The 20,750-nt window shown below is 45.4% G+C and overlaps 2 protein-coding genes across 2 annotated transcripts; both read left to right on the top strand.

Annotated features, from left to right (window-relative positions):
• Positions 1 to 352: 352 nt before the first annotated feature.
• LOC124045120 (XK-related protein 7-like) lies at positions 353 to 6,518 on the top strand. The gene is made up of 3 exons (XM_046364360.1): positions 353 to 899; positions 3,321 to 3,520; positions 4,089 to 6,518. The coding sequence occupies exons 1-3, from the start codon at positions 367 to 369 to the stop codon at positions 5,045 to 5,047; spliced, it is 1,692 nt and encodes a 563-aa protein (XP_046220316.1). The 5' UTR covers positions 353 to 366; the 3' UTR covers positions 5,048 to 6,518.
• Positions 6,519 to 8,209: 1,691 nt separating this feature from the next.
• Positions 8,210 to 20,244, top strand: LOC124045945 (CDK5 and ABL1 enzyme substrate 2-like). Its single transcript, XM_046365782.1, has 9 exons — positions 8,210 to 8,751; positions 9,645 to 9,740; positions 15,716 to 15,793; positions 15,928 to 16,033; positions 16,113 to 16,284; positions 16,403 to 16,500; positions 18,759 to 18,865; positions 19,035 to 19,239; positions 19,398 to 20,244. The coding sequence occupies exons 1-9, from the start codon at positions 8,210 to 8,212 to the stop codon at positions 19,536 to 19,538; spliced, it is 1,545 nt and encodes a 514-aa protein (XP_046221738.1). The 3' UTR covers positions 19,539 to 20,244.
• Positions 20,245 to 20,750: the final 506 nt, after the last annotated feature.

The following is a 20,750-nucleotide window of genomic DNA, read 5'->3' as shown; positions in this document are numbered from 1 at the left end:
GCTGTGTTGTCAAAACGGCCATCTCAGCACAGTTCGGTTCAGCACCGATGAAACGTCCAACTGTTTCATCATGGCTCCTCCTGCCAGTGCAAATGCAGTCTTAAAGAAAACCGCACAATCATTAATCGTATGATGATCTAGCGTGCTAACATTTTACTGTTAATTTTCTATCATATGGTAAAGCTAAATAAATCACATTTTTCGTCTGGATTTATTATGAAATATCGTTTTCGCTTTCCCACCTCCAATCGCCTTTCCTCCCTCCCTTTCTCCCCCACACACTCAGACATTCACACATATACGCGACCCCTCCCCCCTTCCATCATTTTCTCATCTCCCTTGCCCACTCTCTTCTCTAAAACAAACATGGCCGCTAAATCTGATGGTGCACCCGTCTCGTTGCGAAATGACATCCCGCCCGAGTGCCTGTCCGGTTCAGCTCAACGCTCGCCTCAGTGCCAACCTGCTAGGAAGCGCTACTCGCTCCTCGACTGTAGCTGGACGATATGTGCACTTTTGGTGTTCTTTTCGGACGGGGCCTCAGACCTGTGGCTGGCCGCGGACTACTACCTCAGGCGGAACTACTGGTGGTTTGCATTGACACTGGTCTTCGTGATAGTTCCATCTGTGGTGGTTCAGGTGTTGAGTTTTAGGTGGTTCGCCTATGATTATTCGGATACCAACGACAGTAGCACAGCCGCAGCTGCCGTGGTCGCAGCATCCGGAGCGAAGAGCCATTTCAGCACCAAGGACAGCGAGCAAGGGGGCGCTGGCCGCGATGCTGCGGTCGGGGCATTGCCTACGACCGGCACTATGGGAGGCGCCCGGGGCTGCTGCAGAGCCTTTATGTGGCTCTTTCAATGCTTCATCCATATATTTCAGTTAGCACAGGTCTGGAGGTAAGATCACTCATACACGGATACTGTCCTGGCTTGAACGTGTGTGTGTGTGTGTGTGTGTGTGTGTGTGTGTGTGTGTGTGTGTGTGTGTGTGTGTGTGTGTGTGTGTGTGTGTGTGTGTGTGTGTGTGTGTGTGTGTGTGTGTGTGTGTGTGTGTGTGTGTGTGTGTGTGTGTGTGTGTGTGTGTGTGTGTGAGAGAGAGAGACACGGGGTTCTGCTTAGATGGTGATCAAAACATTATTGTATCCCTACTAGGCTACTATGTTTGGGTTTGTTGTAACAGCTCAATTTGAAACATTATTGTTAAAACATCTCCTAATGTCAGCCTTTTCCCTCCTAAACTAAACTCGACCAGAGAAGGCTACTCTATTCACAAAGTCAATATGTCTTTTGTATCGCTTTCTTTGACGTCTGGTAACGAGATTAGGGAGTTGTAGGCTCCTCCCCCCTCACGAGCTTCTAGGTCAATAATCTCCCGGGGAAAATCGTCTACTCATCCACACCATTCGTTTTATGAACACACACATCCCATTTGTCTTTCTTCCATCGTTTGAGTGTGAAAGTGTCGGTCTGTGAGATGGGGAGTGTTAGGATTTCAGGACATGGTTTTCCTATGTTATGGATTTTCTATCTATGCCATGCATGCCAAAATTATTGTGAAAAATAGGCTAGACATGTTAGGAGGATGTAACAAATATATCTTAGCCTCATTGCATTTCACAGTGCAGATATATTGCTCTGTAGGTCTACTCAGCCACAGATACAGTAGTCTTCAGAATCAGCCACAGATACAGAAGTAGTAGTCTTGGAATCAGCCATAGTCTGTGATGATTGGTTTTGACAGGCTCTAGCTGTTGCCTTGAACTGTAGTGAGAAGATTGGTAGGCTAATAGTATTCACAGCAGCCAGTGATATGGACCTCAGAGGCAAATAATTAATTATCTATGTCCTTCTATCCCCCACCCTCTCTCTCTCTCTTTATCTCTCTATCATTGTTCCCCTGGGACAGAAAGTAAGTTTACATAGCTAGGCAACTGTATGTCAATTACATGTGAGGGATCGACCTTCAGGTCAATTCACTGTCACTTGAATGAGTCTGCCGGCACATGATCTACTGTAGAAACACTGTTTGAATAGACAACCACACCATCAGTTCTTTCTTTGCAAAATCAGTTTTCTGCTCTTTTTCACTGCATCTGTATCTTTAAACTCTGCATCATTGGGAAAGGTTTGTAAGCAAGTGTTTCACTGTAAAGTCTACACCAGTTGAATTCAGTGCATGTGATAAATACAATTTGTTTTGATTTGATTTTAGATTACTCCATGGGCAGGATTTACATATTCTTTATTTCCTGGTATAGATTGAGATACGGTACAGTCCCATCTGAGGAGTCTATTGAAAATCTCTTGAGGCAAAGTGGTATTAGCTGTAATGCCATTAAATCTGTTGTGTGTGCTCTGTTCCATGCTGCTGGTCTTGGACTGGCGTGTCTGCACATTAAAGAGGATTACCACTGAGTGTTTTACCCTCAGGTGTTAACTCTGGAATTAACTGTCACTGATACACAGACAGACAGACAGACAGACAGACATATGCACTGGGATAGAGGCGAGTAAAGGCTAGTGATGCTGTTCTGGGGTCAGCAAAGCATGTTGTCATTATATTTAAATCAGCTTGGATGACATTAGATGGGAGTGGCATGACAGGATGCTTTTGGATCACTTTGAATGAGAATAATCATCAGTGGGAAAGAAAAGCATGCATTTATGTATGTGCTGTGTGTATATGACATCCCCAGGCAGAGGAAACCAGAACAGAAAGGGTTATACTAACTCCCTCCTGGTTCACTGGGCTCATTGAGATACTATAGGACAGGGCTCTGTTTTGTCCCATCCTCCCTCTAGCCATCACCAAGCCACATTTACTTCCTGTTCCTCCATCACAGAGACACTTTTCTCTTTTACACGATCAGTCAGAAGTAATGACGCATGACAAAAACAGTCACTCCATTTAGAGAGGTTGATGTCAAATGAGAAAGTATCATTTTATATTGTCAAAGCGATCACTTCTGTAGCCTGGAGAAGACAGGATGAAGTGACCAGACTGATTCAGGCTCAGTGGCACTCTACCAAGAGACAAACGATTACCCGTTTTTCTGTCTGGATGGAGTGACAGCTCCCAGGCTGTCTGGAGACTTGGAAGTTCAGTTGCTAGAATGAGGCTGGACTAAGGCTGCAATGAGCCATCTGTCTTGGAATGGTGCTGTCATGTGGATAAAACAGATTGATATGGAGTGTTTCTTGAGAGCTAGAGATTCTTCTCTCGCAAAAAAAATGTGACATTATTCCAATATCATACTCATGCCCTTCCCTCTCTGTCCCTATCCCCCCACCTCCCTCTTCCTGTCTGATGTTCCACAGGTATGTCCATGCCTTGTACTTGGGGGTGCAGAGTCGCTGGCGTGGGGACCATGAGCGCCGTCATTTCTACTGGCGCATGATGTTTGAGAGCGCTGACATCAGCATGCTGCGCCTGCTGGAGTCCTTCCTGAAGAGTGCCCCCCAGCTGGTCCTGCAGCTAAGCATCATGGTCCAGGCCAGTCAGGTCCTCCCGCTGCAGGGTGAGTCACGGTCTGAACACAAATACTGTCCTGAACATTAATAATTACTAGTGGCAGGAACATCTCAAACTCCCCAATTCAATCCACTGTGATGGCCTATCCTTGACATTGACAGGTCCTTTACTGTACTAATCACCATCTCAAACTATCCAGTATCTTGACACATTCTATACCCAAACCCATTTATATTGCTTATGCCTATACCTTAATAATCACTCACTAGTGACATCACCCTCTGAAACTCCCCCAAATGTGACATCACTCAGTCAGAACTGCCAGATTTTCAATCCACAACATCCTTCATTTAAAAATGCCTACACCAAGATGGGTGAAAGCTGACACAAATTCTGGCATACTGGTCTGGATTGTAGGAATGTTTCCCCGGCCTGAAGCATTCCTTAGACTACAAAGGAGCGTTCTGCTTCACATGACACTCAGCTCAGCAGCGAGTTCTTTTAATCTCATGACTGCCAGACCCTTTTACACTGCTAAACCTCTACTTTTCTTTCCTGTCTCTCTCTCTTTCTGCCTGCCTCCTGTCTCTCCCTGCCTCTATCTCTCTCTCCAGGCCTCTCAGCCTCTGCCTCGCTGGTGTCCCTGTCCTGGATGATCGCCTCCTACCAGAAGGTTCTGAGGGACTCTCGGGACGACAAGCTGCCCATGTCCTACAAGGCCGTCATTGTGCAAATCCTGTGGCACCTGTTTACCATCGGAGCCCGTACGATGGCCTTTGCCCTATTCGCCTCCATATTCCAGCTCTACTTTGGTATCTTCATTGTGGCCCATTGGTGCATCATGACATTCTGGATCATTCAAGGCGAAACAGACTTCTGCATGTCCAAATGGGAGGAGATCATCTATAACATGGTGGTCGGCATTGTGTATGTTTTCTGTTGGTTTAGCGTGAGGGAGGGGCGCACACGCTGCCGTATGCTCGTCTACAGTGTGGTTGTATTTATTGAGAACGTGGCACTCACCACATTCTGGTATCTGTACCGCGCCCCACAGACGTCAGACTTCAATGCCCTGCTCACAGTGTGTATGGTGGCCAGTAGCTACGCTCTGGGCACCTTCTTTATGTTTGTATACTACTGCCTGCTGCACCCTGACGGTCCTATCTCAGGGTGGGGATGGGGGGTGCCGGAGGAGATAGCAGTGGAGTCCTGCCTTTCCCCAGCTTCCTCTCTCCCTCCAGATGTAGTGGCCAGCCCCCCCAGGACCCTGCAGAGGACTAAAGGGGGAGACCGTGAGCAGATGGGAGGGGCTAATTCAGACGTGTTTCTGGTACGAACACTTAAAAGAGGAGTCAAGGCTACTCTCCCACCCCTTGCCCCTAGTACAGAGGGGCCAGTCATCCGTATTGACTTGCCCAGGAAGAAGTACCCTGCCTGGGATGCCCACTTCATCGACCGCCGGCTGCGCAAAACCATCCTGGTGCTCGAAGGTGCTGCTCCGGTCACACCAAGGATCCAGTACCGCTGTCTAGGCTCTCCCACAGAGGTGATGGAGTATGAGACCACGGTGTGAACCGCAGAGAGTGCTGTTACTCAACTGGCTTCCAGCCAGCCGGTAAGGCCCCACAGTGGCACACAGCTGACTAACTCCCTCTGAGGATCAGTTCTTCTCTAGTTCTGCTCTGTCGCCCGTCGGTGTTGTGAAGCATCTGACATGGAGAGGTGGAGTGTGTCCAAATGTTTTCACATCAAAGGTCTGGGACAGATACACAATGTCTAATGTGGCTTAAGTAGGTGACTAGGTGAGGTGTGTATATTGGTGTCAGTATAATTTCTCAGGTTAGGGGGATGGTACAGGGAGGGTTATGGGCCAGGGGTCAAAGGTTAGGGATCAGTGAACATGCAGAGGGACACAGAAAGAGGAGCTGGGCTTTGTGGCTAGCTGTCAATCAGATAGAAACCATCCTCAATGAACGTGCTTCAAAATAATGTCCTCTCAAGCCAAGACAAATACCATTAGAGACAATACCTAAACCTTATGAATACCTATGACAATATTTCTGTTGATTTATGATGATAATACACCATAACAGTAAATAAGTCACATGGGTATGCTTAATACATATCCATCTATCTGAGCTACTGGAACAGGACATTTTGACCTGAAGATGACAATGTAATATCTTACTGCTGTGTGTGATTTGTCATAGCTATTTATGCATGTTTAAGTAATCTCAAAGCCTTAATAAATTGTCTAAAATCCATAGGACGATTTCTAAAGAGCAAGGGAACTTGAAAAAATGGATCGAGATGAATGTTCAGTACACTATGTTTTCTACAGTTGGTGTGGTATTACAACAACATGCGTGTAGTACAACAAATAGAAAGTAGGCTGGATACAGAATGTGCAGGATTGCTGCACCATGGATTGCTATATTATGTCTAACTTGTCTGGACTCCGGATGCCATGTATAAAATAGTTTAGATTTCTCTCAATCTTCATGATGATGATACAGTATGTGCTTTGTGTGTATCTAGGTTGTCATTGCTCCATAAATAAGTGTTCTATCTGTCTAGCACTAAAAATTGAGCGTATTAACTTCAAATCCAGAAGAAGAAGACAGAACCATGTGGCTGAGAGGCTGAAACTGGGAGCAATTTTATGTGAGGAGCGGGTGCACATGTGTATGTTGTACATTGGGGTTCATATGATATTGTGTTGTAGAAAGATGCTGTCCAGTTAACTCAATTCTCCTGTTAGCACGCAGATGAATACAGTATCTCCACATAGCCACAGAACTATGAAGCCACGGCTCCATGTTGGTGCTATCTGTTGAGCCTGTGTATAACACCACGGCTTAACTTATACAGTGTTCTGGTCTGGATTCATCCATCAAACCATACTGGTTTGGCTGGGCTGTACCTCAAACACACATACCAGAATCAAAGCCTTAAACGGGTCTTTCCAGACTGTTGCTGGTCACTGCAGAAAAAAAGAACAAAGACTTTCATTATGTTGTTGTTGAGAAAATAAAGAGCAATGTGTTTACCTTCTATGACCAAGTCATTCTTTCAATATGTGCTTTTCAGTAACCAAATGCATCCACAGTTATCCAAAATATAGTTAATTATCCTAAATATACATACATGTACAGTACATGTGGGAACTGGAAATCCATCTTTTAGGTCAGTTAAATACAGTTATCAAACTACTGTAGAATGGTTTAAATGTGAATCATACAATTAGACAGATGGACAGAGACAGATGGAGAGAGAGACCGAGCGAATCATTCTACTAAAGTGACAGATTGCTCTGATTAGATGGCCCAGTAGTAAACAGCTAAATCCTGTCTCATGTAGCAGTGGATCAGTGGATTATGAAACACTACTCTGTTGGCTGCTGGCACCTGAGTCCAGCCAGAGGTCATTGGGCCAGGTGGGGCTGTGTCCACAAAATTATTTATTATTTATCATCACTTTCAACAGAAAACAGTTCACTGCCCAGCCACTCATCTCATATAGGGGCACAATATTGAAAATCTGCAGCACAATGTAATTTAATATAAATGATCACCGACCTTCTCAATGTAGTTGGCTGTTATAAATAAGCTTCATATACTTACCATGAAGTGCACCGATTGGTGAAATGAAATGAGTAAATAGGACCCTAATAATTTATGTAAAAATATATTGGTTAAGATTTCCAAAGATTTGGTCCAACGTTTTGCTGAATAAATGCATAGGGTCTAATGTATAACAATACCTTAGTTATGCCTATGATGTATCTATCCGTTGTACCTACAGTATGTATCTCTATCCATTGTAACGATGTATCTACCAGTTGTTACAAATTCCTCTCTTGCATCTGTAGCTTAGTTGGAAAAGCATTGCTTTGGATGCCAGGATAGTTTGTTCATCCCCATGCATAAAACATATGCACACAGGACATAGGTCGCTTTAGATTTTTTTTTTTTAAGTGTATGCTAAATGGCATATATACACTGAGTGGACAAAGCATTAAGGACACCTGCTCTCTCCATGACAGACTGACCAGGTGAAAGCTATGACCCCTTATTGATATCACTTAAATCTGCCTTAACGGGTGTAGATGAAGGGAGGAGGCAGGTTAAAGAATGAGTGTTAAGCCTTTGACAATTGAGAAATGGATTGTGTGTGTGTGTGTGTGTGTGTGTGTGTGTGTGTGTGTGTGTGTGTGTGTGTGTGTGTGTGTGTGTGTGTGTGTGTGTGTGTGTGTGTGTGTGTGTGTGTGTGTGTGTGTGTGTGTGTGTGTGTGTGTGTGTGTGTGTGTGTGTGTGTGTGTGTGCCATTCAGAGGGTGAATGGGCAAGACACATATTGAAGTGCGTTTGAACAGGGTTGTGTCAATAACTGCAACGCTTTCCCTTGTGTATCAAGAATGGTCCACCACCCAAAGGACATCCAGCCAACTTGACACAACTGTGGGAAGTATTGGAGTCAAAATGGGCCAGCATCCCTGTGGAACGCTTTCGACACCTTGTTGATGCCAAGCCCCGACAAAATTGAGGCTGTTCTGAGGACAAAAGGTGTTCCTAATGTTTGGTATACTCAGTGTACATCTCACAGCCAATCCGCTAGAACGAACTTATTTACATAATGATACGTCCGAACCAATCATCTTATGGTGGGTGTGGAGTTGTCCTCTCGCCGGCTAAATTCGTTCCTCAACGCGCACAATCAATCATTATAGTACTAGAATGGCGACTGCGTGCGGTCGTCAGTGTAAAACAGGCGGTAATACTGCCAAATCACAAAAAGAACACCTGCGAAAAGGTAAAGACTCACAACGGAGACAGGCGGCTCTTTCTTTCCTGAACAACATATCTCTAGACGGACGGCCTTTATATCATCTCAGCAATGGAAACCTCGGTCAAAGGGACGCCGCCGAGCTCCGAAGTCGAGACGCCGCCGGGGCACAGGCGATTGGACACACTCAATTTTCACCGTGTACCTACGGAACCTTCCCCCATGTATCACCCTACTTGGCCGGTGGCGCTGCTACTACTGTGGCGGGGATTGGGGGACTGAGCCCAGTCCTACCTAATTTGGGTATGTCTACAGACACTGGCGCAAGTGTTGCTGTGGGGTGCCGTGAGGTGTTGTTTGAGGGTGTAGACACCATAGTGCCCCCAGATACCCCCCTGTCCCCCATTTCTGGACCTCAGACCTTCAATCCAATTGCCAAATCGCCATCTGTGCTCCAGACTCTGAATTCCGTGCCGGGGGATACACGTCAAAGGTGGGACATATTATCTAGATACACACTTTTTATTAGGGTGGTAAACAATCAGGGATCTGTCATGATGACCATCCGTCGGGACTGTAGGTGTAACTAACTGCTTTTGTATTCATTGTAACAAACATGGGCTGTTTCAACGTTTGACAGAATAGGCCTGACTTATAAAGGTGTTCTTACTTCCGCATATTGCCAACAGGTACTTTCATTATAGAAATCAATGGTTATTTAAATGGGAACAGTTTACTAGACCTACCTTAGAAATTGTCGTTTAAAAAAGCTATGTTTTTCTGAAGGCAATAATATTATGATTATATATTTTTATATTGTCAGCTGCCCCATTGAGAAAATCGTATCTGCCCGTCAAGGTCTGATAAAAAACAACAACCTTGCAGGCAGCTAGCTACAAGTGCTGCATAATATATCCCCAAGTAAAACTAAAAGCTCATCCAATTATTTGATGTAGTTCTTACATATTTTGTTTATTGGGTTGCTTATTTTAACAAAATGATCTACTGTTTGTGTAAGTAAACATTACAATAATTGTCAGACATTGTCCTGTGTTTTCATCTCTCCCTCGCCCACCCCACATCTTTCTCTCATTCTCTCTGATAATCTTTAAAAAAAAGACAATTACTTCAATTCCCTGTCAGATAATATTGTAATTTTGGCATTGTTATTCAAATATGTGATGTGAAGAAATCTACAAGGTCTCTTATTTATTATTTCAAGCACATTGTTAATTCCCCTCATGTACAGACTTGGTCTACTTCCATATTCTACAACTCACTGAGAAATGATATGGTACTACTTGCTATCTGTTGGTCCAGACATTAGACATGATTAATGTTGACGTTTTTAATTGACAACCCTTTTGGGATACTCCATTGTCGTAGGTCACGGAATCATTCGGGCTCTCCAGGACCCGCAAGGGTGGCCAAGAAGGTCCACTTTATCAAGAGTATGAGGCAATATGACACACGAGGCAGCAGGTGAGTTAAAGTAGTAAATGAGAATGCAGAAGATGTTAAGCAAACCATGTATTATATTATTATTTATATTATTATTCTAATGAAACGGACAACCAAAACATAGCACTTGCTTCCGTGGGATCAAGAAAGGCATTCTAAATGGTATGTTTGTGTACTCCATGGCATACCGTAAATTAGTTACAATGAATTGATAATTGTAATGTCTAGAAAAGAGGGAAGAAGAAGTAACTTCACAACCGGTTCCATATTAAGCCTGGTTGCAATGAAACACATACATTTGGCTTTTAACTAAGAGCCCTGCTGGAACTTAGACCGCTCACTTAGCTAGATCCCTAAATGAGTCACAGCAGGACTGTGTGAATTGAATCACCCTTGGAAACAAATCAAAACACCAAAGAGCTGTCCTGTGGAAATATAACCCTCTCTGGCAATAACACTAAAACACCCCCTTATGTAAGATGGGACTGCAATATCATGCTCAGGCTGCACCCAGCCTATTCTATCTCCGTTGAACTTTGTCTCTTACTCAATGTGTTTTCGTGAGTGAGTATAGGGCTACGGCTGCAGCTGTTAGGTTGCCTTTTAGAAAGAAAAGTTCCCCTGGGGCCATGCATATAAGACACGCATCTAATCTGTTTCAACAAGGCAAACAACACAGTTTTAGAACCCCGCTCTTTTCACCCTACCTGAAGATGACTTAATCATAGACAATGTCACACCCATAGTCTCCTGTGTATCTTGTGTCAAATGCAAATACAGTATCGCATGTCGCTGACTCGTTGTAAGATCGTTTAGCAATAACCAGAGCCTTCTATTTAGAGTTGGGACACTGAAGTTTCTGCATTATGTGACCATTTTTATATGGCACTGCAGCCATTGTTAGCGTTCCACAGTGATGCTGGCCCATGTTGACTCCAATGCCTCCCACACACGGGAAACTGTTGATTGTGCAAGATCCAGCTGTGTTGCAGTTCTTGACACAAACCGGTGCGCCTGGCACCTACCATACCCCATTCAAAGGCACCTAAATCTTTTGCCTTGCCCATTCGCCCTCTGAATGGAACACATACACAATCCCATGTCTCAATTGTCTCAAAGCTTAAAAATCATTCTTTAACCGGTCTCCTCCCCTTCACCTACACTGGTTTGATGTGGATTTAACAAGTGACATCAACGAGGTAGAACCTTTCACCTGGACTCACCTGGTTAGTCTATATTATGGAACAAGCAGGTGTTCCTAATGCTTTGTACACATGGTCATGTCTAAAATGAGCATTATAGTGCATTTACATGACACTTCAAAATGATATGGAGCCATCTTAGTGCTCCATTAGTATGGGGAAATATTTAAATAATACTATGTAACTGAATGTCTAGAATTGGGCCACCTTTTAGAATGTTTTATATTGTTCCAACTCTTTAATATATGCCTCTGGCAATAACCAGTTTCCCAACGTTTCTGTCTTTGCTTATAAACTTGTATTTAGTCTATACAGAGCATTGGAGTAACTGTAAAACCACTGGAGTGGATGAGAAAGGGGATTTAAAAAGTGTATGTATTTCCCCCTTGGTGAGATAAGCTTCTCTTATCCAAGGTCTGGCCTGAGCTTTAGCTACAAGGCTGAAATCCCAAAGGAGAGGCTGCTGGGCTGGCTGGCGTTGTATGTTATTGACTGGTGTGTTGTGAGGACTGGCTCCTTTAGTGTCTGTGTGTAGATTTAGGCTGTCTATAGATAGGCCTAAGTGCTATGGCTGGATGTTTACAGCTGCTTTGAGCTTACTCTAAACTGTCAGCAGATTTATACTGCACTGGTTGCGTACATGTTTTGTAGTTTCTCACTCAAATGTCTACTCTTGTGCTGAGGTTGACTGGCTGAAGCAGCTTTGTTGGCTGACGCGGTTTACAGTATACCATGTTTTTGTCCTGGTGATGTACATGATATTTTAGTCATTTAGCAGACGCTCTTATCCGGAGCGACTTACAGTTAGTACATTCAACTTAAGATGGCGAGGTGGGACAACCACATCACAGTCTTAGTAAGTACATTTTTCCTCAAAAAACACATGGCCAAAAGTATGTGGACACCTGCCTTTCGAACATCTCATTCCAAAATCATGGTTATTAATATGGAGTTGGTCCCCTTTTTGCTGCTATAACAGCGTCCACTCTTCTGGGAAGGCTTTCCACTAGATGTTGGAACATTGCTGTGGGGACTTGCTTTCATTCTGCCATGAGCATTAGTGAGGTCGGGCACAGATGTTGGGCGATTAGGCCTGGCTTGCAGTCAGCGTTCCAATTCATCCCAAAAGTATTCGATGGGGTTGAAGTCAGGGCTCTGTGCAGGCCAGTCAAGTTCTTCCACATGATCTCACAAGCCATTTCTGTATGGACCTCGCTTTGTGCATGGGGTATTGGCATGCTGAAAAAGGAAAGGGCCTTCCCCAAACTGTTGCCACAGTTGGAAACACAGAATTGTCTAGAATGTCATTGTATGCTGTAGCGAGATTTCCCTTCACTGGAACTAAGGGGCCTAGCCCGAACCATGAGAAACAGCCCCAGACTATTATTTCTCCCATCCACCAAACTTTACAGTTGGCACTATGCATTCAGGCAGGTAGTGTTTTCATGACATCCGCCAAACCCAGATTCGTCTGTTGGACTGCCAGATGGTGACTCGTGATTCATCAATCCAGAGAATGAGTTTCCACTGCTTCAGAGTCCAACGGCAGAGAGCTTTACACCACTCCAGCCGAACTCTTGGCATTGCGCATGGAGATCTTAAGCTCCCGACAAACAGTTCTTGTGCTGACGTTGCTTCAAGAGGCAGTTTGGAACTCTGTAGTGAGTGTTGTAACCGAGGACAGACTATTATTATTTTTACGCGGTTCAGCAGCTGTTCTGTGAGCTTGTGTGGCCTACCGCTTCGCGGCTGAGCCATTGTTACTCCGAGACATTTCCACTTCACAATGAGAAAAGCACTTACAATTGACCGGGTCAGCTCTAGGAGGGCAGAAATTTGACGAATTGACTTGTTGGAAAGGTGGCATCCTGTGACTGTGCCACGTTGTAAGGCTATTCTACTGCTAATGTTTGTCTTTGAACATTCCAAATCCAATAATTTGAAGGTATGTCCACATACTTTTGGCCTTGTGTAGCTATCAACAAAGTCTGAGCTAGTAAGAGGGAAAAGAGTCAAGTGTGATTGTTTTTACATTTTTGGGGGAGGTGCTGTGGGATTATTTAACATGTTTTTGGAAGATGGGACTTTGCTGTCCTAGCTTCATTTACATCTTAGTCATTTAACAGATGCTCTTCTCCAGAGTGACATACAGGAGTAATTAGAGTAAAGTGTCTTGCTCAAGGTCACATCGACAGATTTTTCACCTAGTTGGCTTGGGGATTCGAACCAGCAACTTTTTGGTTACTGGCCCAATGCTCTTAACTGCTAGGCTACCTGCTGCCCACAAAATGGTGCCCTTTAGTGCACTGTTTTGTACAGGGGCCAGAGAACAGGGTGCCCTTTACTGACTAGGACTTTATTCCTTCCCTGAACTCTGGGCCTCCATGGCCTTCTGCATCTTCTCAATCATCCACCCGGGAACCGTAAAAGGCTTCAATTCAACTGGGGTCATTTTCAGGTCAGGGCAATGTTTGTAATCGTTACTCAGAGACAGGTCCTGGACATACTCTTCAATAAGGAGATGGGCCATCTTTCCACCTGTGGCTCTCGTATGCTTGTCTCTCTGCCAACCAGTGTTTGTCCTGGGCGTCTGATGGTTCATGGTGTCGAAGGCAGTGGATAGATCAAGGAGGATGAGAACAGAGGAGAGAGTCAGCTTTGGCAGTGCTGTGAACCTTCGTGACACAATGCTCATTTGTCAGTCTGGTTAAGTGACCCGTCTTGAAGCCTGATTTTTTTAGGGTCAAGAAGATTGTTCTGAGCGAGATAGTGAGATAGTTGGTCAGAGACGGCACTCTCAAGTGTTTGGGAAAGAAAAGAAAAGGCATACTGGTCTGTCTTTTTAAATTATTATTATTGTTTTACATCACAGGGGTCAAGTGTTGGTTGCTTGAGGAGGGGAGCGACTGAGGGGATGCAGCCAGTGGTCGGGGATGGGGTAGTGGTCAGGGATGAGGAGGGGATGGGGTAGTGGTCAGGGATGAGGAGGGGATGGGGTAGTGGTCAGGGATGAGGAGGGGATGGGGTAGTGGTCAGGGATGAGGAGGGGATGGGGTAGTGGTCAGGGATGAGGAATGGGAGGAGGGATACAGCCAGTGGTCAGGGATGAGGAGGGGATGGGGTAGTGGTCAGGGATGAGGAATGGGAGGAGGGATACAGCCAGTGGTCAGGGATGAGGAGGGGATGGGGTAGTGGTGAGGGAGGAGGGGATGCAGCCAGTGGTCAGGGGTGAGGAGGGGATGGGGTAGTGGTCAGGGATGAGGAATGGGAGGAGGGATACAGCCAGTGGTCAGGGATGGGGTAGTGGTGAGGGAGGAGGGGATGCAGCCAGTGGTCAGGGGTGAGGAGGGGATGGGGTAGTGGTCAGGATGAGGAATGGGAGGAGGGATACAGCCATTGGTCAGGGATGAGAAGGGGATGGGATAGTGGTCAGGGATGAGGAATGGGACGAGGGATACAGCCAGTGGTCAGGGATGAGGAGGGGATGGGGTAGTGGTCAGGGATGAGGAATGGGAGGAGGGGTTACAGCCAGTGGTCAGGGATGAGAAGGGGATGGGGTAGTGGTCAGGGATGAGGAATGGGAGGAGGGATACAGCCAGTGGTCAGGGATGAGGAGGGGATGGGGTAGTGGTCAGGGATGAGGAGGGGATGGGGTAGTGGTCAGGATGAGGAATGGGAGGAGGGGATACAGCCAGTGGTCAGGGATGAGGAGGGGATGGGGTAGTGGTCAGGGATGAGGAGGGGATGGGGTAGTGGTCAGGATGAGGAATGGGAGGAGGGGATACAGCCAGTGGTCAGGGATGAGAAGGGGATGGGGTAGTGGTCAGGGAGGAGGGGATGTGGTCAGGGATGAGGAGGGGATGGGGTAGTGGTCAGGGATGAGGAATGGGAGGAGGGGATACAGCCAGTGGTCAGGGATGAGGAGGGGATGGGGTAGTGGTGAGGGAGGAGGGGATGCAGCCAGTGGTCAGGGAGGAGAGGATGGGGTAGTGCGGCAGGTTGTCTGGCGGCCGGACCTCACTAGTCGCAGAATTTCATCTGGAGTGAGACCAGTGGACTCAATAGGCTGTGTTAATGAGGAGTGGATGTTGTCAACTTTCTTTTCAAAGTGGTTGACAAAGTTGTCCTCATTGAGGGTTGAGGATTAACGAGGGAGGAGAAGGTGGGAAAGAGTTTCCTAGGGTTAGAGGCAAAAGCTTGAAATTTATAGTGGTAGAAAGTGGCTTTAGCAGCAGATACAGAGGAAGAGACGGTATAGAGGAGAGAGTGAAAGGATGATAGGTCCTCTGAAAGTTTTCACTCAGCTGCCCACAGCCCTGTTCTGTAAACTCACAATGAGTCACGGAGGGGAGGGTCGAGCCGGCCGGGAGGAAAGGGGACAGTGGAAGTCATAGGATGTGGAAAGAGAGGAGAGGCAGAACCAGGGGACTGAAGGAGAAGGATTTTGCAGAAGGGAGATATGATAGAAGAGGAGAGAGTAGTGAGGGAGAGAGAGCGCGACGATTGCAATGGCCACATGATTATCTGAATAGGGGCTGAGTTGCTAGGGTTGGGGGAACATGAGACAGAAAAGGAAACCGTAGTGATCAGAGACCTGGAGGGGGGGGGGGGTGCCTTGATATTAGTAGGCGAACAACCTCTAGTAAAGATGAGGTCAAGCGTATTGCCTGCCTTGTGTATTTATTGTACTAATAAGTGCAGTACTAATGCTGTAGATGGCTGTAGTGTGACTGTTTCTGTAGCCTGACGCTGCATATGTATTGTGTGCCTGTACTTGCTATCTATGTCCTGCAGGATTATGCTGATTTGTGCCAAGCGGTCTCTATGTGCTGCTTTCTCAGTGCTGCCCTATGGAGAATGTATTCACCTCAGGTACAAACACACAACCCCAACCAACTACAGGTGTCATGTATCGCCCTCAGGAAAGGAGTTGTTATAATGATCTCAGGCTTTAACATGGAGCTGCATGATGGTGACATGATTAGTTTCTCTCCCTGCCCACCCAGTGACCCAAAGCTGGATGCTCAGAGACAACGGCTGTCCTCTGGGGTTGGCTCTGACCTGTTCCCTGGCCTGGAGGGCCTTGGGGTGGAGCTAGGGGCATATGGAAAGGTAAGGCTGAACTGGAGAGTGCGTTTATGTACTATCTGTCTGTGCTTTGTGTTAGTTAACATGTATATTTCCTCTTCAGACGGTATCGTACGCCCGATTCCTTTTCCCAACTAATGCCCTGGTGAGGTCGAAGAGCAGTGGACCACTAGAGCCCAGCACAACACAGACACCCCTATCCCGTTACCGAGGCAACGGCCAGAAGAACTACACCAACCCGTCTCGACTCAACAGCACCATAGGACAGGACCCGAGTACGCTCCACTTCACTAGAATAGAGGCTTACATGCACTCTCTCTCTCCTCTGGCAAATTGTTTTTGCAATCATTACTGTGTGTGTGTTCTCATTTGATTTAATCCCCATTTTTACAGGTATAGAAGACCTGGCAGACTATGATCCCTATCTACTCAGTGACCCTCAGTGGCCTTGCGGGAGACACAAGAGAGTTCTTATATTTGCATCCTATATGGTAAGCATTCATGTGAAATCATACATGCAACACATGACTTTGTGACAAGACAATACATCACACGGACACACGGACAGTCCAGAATGCACTTATTTTGTACAGTAGCATCATTATAAACTAAAAACAATAAAGCAATTTTATGACTAGTAAACTTCACTGCACATAATAAAAATGACATATTATATCATGGAATTGTTGAGTAATTGCCCTTCAAGCCAATCAGAAACATTCTAGAGCATGCATTATTTCCCTATAACACACGGTACAATGAAGTGGCTATAGTTCTATGTTAGAACTGCTGTTAAAAGCGAAAGTCGACTTGAAAACATTTATTGGCATTGTTGAATTTGATCTTCATAATAGCAAGCTAGGACTGATGGTTTGGTTAGCTAAACTACCAAGTCTCTTTGGTAACCAAGGCAACTACTGTCAACTTGCAAGCTACTTCAGTGGATGTTGAACACATTTCTACCTGCAAATGAAAACAATTCTAGGGGTAAATTATAGCCATGGTATAAAAGGGATGCTGATTGATAAATATGAGAACTTTGCTTTCATCCTATTTATAGAGATTCCATGTAAGAGATTCCATCATCTACAAGGGGCTCTACGCATTTTCTGGAAAATAATGCAACTCCGTGGAAGCACAGTTCCACTCCGAACACACCTTCCATGTCGATCATTATTTTCCAGAGAACACATAGCCACTTGTAGATGATGGAATCTCTTACATGGAATCTCTATAAATAGGATGAAAGCAAAGTTCTCATATTTATCAATCAGCAGGGTGGCTAGGAAAAACTCCCTAGAAAGTCAGGAACCTAGGAAGAAACCTAGAGAGGAACCAGGCTCTGAGGGGTGACCAGTCTTCTCCTGGCTGTGCTGGGATGAGAATATAACAGTACATGGCCAAGATGTTTGTATATGACCAGCAGGGTCTTATGATAATCATAATCATCACAGTCATTGTAGAGGGTGCAACAGGTCAGCACCTCAGGAGTAAATGTCAGTTGGCTTTTCATAACCGAGTGTTTAGAGTTAGAGACAGCAAGTGCGGAAGAGAGAGGGAGTCTAAAACAGCAGTTCCGGGACAAGGTAGCACATCTGGTGAACAGGTCAGGGTTCCATAGCTGCAGTCAGAACAGTTGAAACTGGAGCAGCAGCACTACCAGGTGGACTGGGGACAGCAAGGAGTCATCCGGCCAGGTAGTCCTGAGGCAAGGTCCCAGGGCTCAGGTCTTCCGGAAGAGGGTGAGCGAGAGAGAGAGAGAGAGAGAATTGGAGGGAGCATACTTAAATTTACACAGGACACCGGATAAGACAGGAGAAATACTCCAGATATAGCAGACTGACCCTAGCCCCCCCCCCCTCCCAGACACAAACTATTGCAGCATAAATACTGGAGACTGAGACAGGACAGGACGGGTCGGGAGACACTGTGGCCCTGTCCGGCGATATCCCCAGACAGGGCCAACCAGACAGGATATAACCCCACCCACTTTACCAAATTATAGCCCTCACACCACTAGAGGGATATTTTCAAACCACCAATTTACTATCCTGAGACATGGTTGACTATAGCCCACAAAGATCTCTCCCACGGCACAAACCCGAGGGGGGCGCAACCCGGACAGGACGGTCACGTCAGTGACTCAGCCCACTCAAGTGACGCACCCCTCCTAGGGACGGCATGGAAAAGCACCAGGGACTCAGCCTCCGTAATAGGGTTAGCGACAGAAAATGCCGGTGGAGAGCAGGGAACTGGCCAGGCAGACTGCAAGGGTGGTTCATCACTCCAGTGCCTTTCCGTTCACCTTCACACCCCTGGGCCAGACTTCACTCAATCATAGGACCTACTGAAGAGATGAGTCTTCAATAAAGATTTAAAGGTCGAGACCGAGTCTGCGCTTTCACATGGATAATCAGACTATTCCATAAAAATGGAGCGCCATAGGAGAAAGCCCTGCCTCTAGCTGTTTGCTTAGAAATTCTAGGGACAATAAGGAGGCCTGCGTCTTGTGACCGTAGCCTACGTGTAGGTATGTACGGCAGGACCAAATCAGAGAGATAGGTAGGAGCAAGCCCATGTAATGCTTTGTAGGTTAGCAGTAAAACCTTAATCAGCCCTGACCTTAACAGGAAGCCAGTGTAGAGAGGCTAGCACTGGAGTAATATACAATTGTGGGGTTCTCGTCGAGATTCTAACAGCTGTGTTTAGCAGTAACTGAAGTTTATTTATCTTGTTCCCTGTCTTCCAGACGACTGTTATTGAGTACGTGAAGCCGTCGGACCTGAAAAAAGACATGAATGAGACGTTCAAGGAGAAGTTCCCCCATATCAAACTGACCCTCAGCAAGATAAGAAGGTGCAGACAAGTCGATACATTCTTTTTTCAAAATCCACTGTCTATATCTATGTCTGAAACTCCCCTTTGTGTCTTTGTCTCCAAACCATGCATTTACAGGTGCAAATCCTGCATACCTGCCTACCATGAACACCCATGTGTAACCAATAACCTCTCTCCTGTTTGACAGCCTGAAGCGGGACATGCGTGCGGTGGGAGAGGAGTGCAGTCTGCAGCCAGTCACGGTGGCCATGGCCTTTGTGTACTTTGAGAAGCTGGTGCTGCAGGGCCGCCTGAACAAGCAAAACAGGAAGCTGGTGTCTGCTGCCTGTGTCCTGCTGGCAGCCAAGATCAGCAGTGATCTGAAGAAGCAGGAGGTCCGACAGCTGATTGACGTGAGTGATGTAAATTCTTACATGTACATTTAAGAAATTTCTTACATGTACTTTTTCTCACAGGATAACTAAGTTTGTTTTCCATGAATTGTTAGTGATCATAGTTAGATTCTTAACCATCTTAACACTACAACCCCCCTCTGTCCATGGTTGAGCAGAAGCTGGAGGAGCGTTTTCGTATAAACCGGCGGGAGTTGATTCCATTGGAGTTCCCTGTCCTGGTTGCCTTGGAGATGGGGCTCTACCTCCCTGACAGCAAGGTCATGCCGCATTACCGCAGGCTGGTGCAGCAGGGCTAGGCTGGAGCCTGGAGGTGGCCTGAATCACTGGCCTGGGTCCAGTTTGGATATTTAAGTCCTGATGATATTGATTGGAAATGCTGATCCTGGATCATCACCTGGAGGGAGGCATTTTCTTCCCTAGAATATGTTTAGGTGTAGCAGACATGTCCCTTATTCAAATTGGGGGGGGGGGGGGGTTTGGTGCTCAATATTTATATTGAATTTTTCTTTATCACGATATGAAGGATTAAGTGTTTTCCGCAAAGATATTGGACTGATTCGCTTGTACCGAACTTCTTTCTGTGGTGTGTATTGCATTCTGATCAATATATATTTTTTAAACCATGTCTATTTGTACAAACAGTACAAGTTAACTATTTATTGAAAAATAGCTCCAACTTGGTGTGGGGTAGCATCCCAATGGGGGTGTCTTTAAGTACACACAGAGAGGAGGCTTTGATGTTGATGGTTGTTATATCAGTTTGAAATTATTTAATGTACTGTCCAAAGGTGCAGAAAAGTCATTTTTTTGTGGAAATGGTGCCTGGTGTTATCTTTGCTCATTTATAGCTCAAATCAGTTTATTTGTCGCATACACTGATTTGCAGATGTTATCGCAGGTGCAGCGAAATGCTTGTCTCTAGCGCCAACAGTGCAGTAATGTCTAGCAAAACGACACACGTACAGTACCAGTCAAAAGTTTGGACACGCAAACTCATTCAAAGGTTTTTCTTTTCTTTTTTACTATTTTCTACATTGTAGAATAATAGTGAAGATGTCAACTATGAAATAACATGTATGGAATCATATAGTAACCAAAAAAGTGTTAAACAAATCAAATTATATTTGAGATTCTGTTGATAACAGCTTTGCAAACTCTTGGCATTCTCTCAATCAGCTTTACTTTTCCAATCGTCTTGAAGGAGTTCCCACATATGCTGAGGATTTGTTGGCTCCTTTTCCTACACTCTGCAGTCCAACTCATCCCAAACCAAATGTGTTATTACATAGTTTTGATGTCTTCACTATTATTCTACAATTGAATGAGTAGATGTGTCAACTTTTGACTGGTACTGTTTATATAAACGCAACATGTAAATTGTTGGTCCCATGTTTCATGAGCGGAAATAAAATATCCTAGGAATGTTCCTTATGCACAAAAAGCTTATTTCTCATGTTATGCACAAGCCAATTGCATGCTCCCTCAACTTGAGACATCTTTGGTGTTGT

The sequence above is a fragment of the Oncorhynchus gorbuscha genome, linkage group LG10, assembly GCF_021184085.1.
Source record: "Oncorhynchus gorbuscha isolate QuinsamMale2020 ecotype Even-year linkage group LG10, OgorEven_v1.0, whole genome shotgun sequence".
NCBI lineage: Eukaryota > Metazoa > Chordata > Actinopteri > Salmoniformes > Salmonidae > Oncorhynchus > Oncorhynchus gorbuscha.
This window is presented reverse-complemented; position numbering and strand designations above follow the sequence as displayed.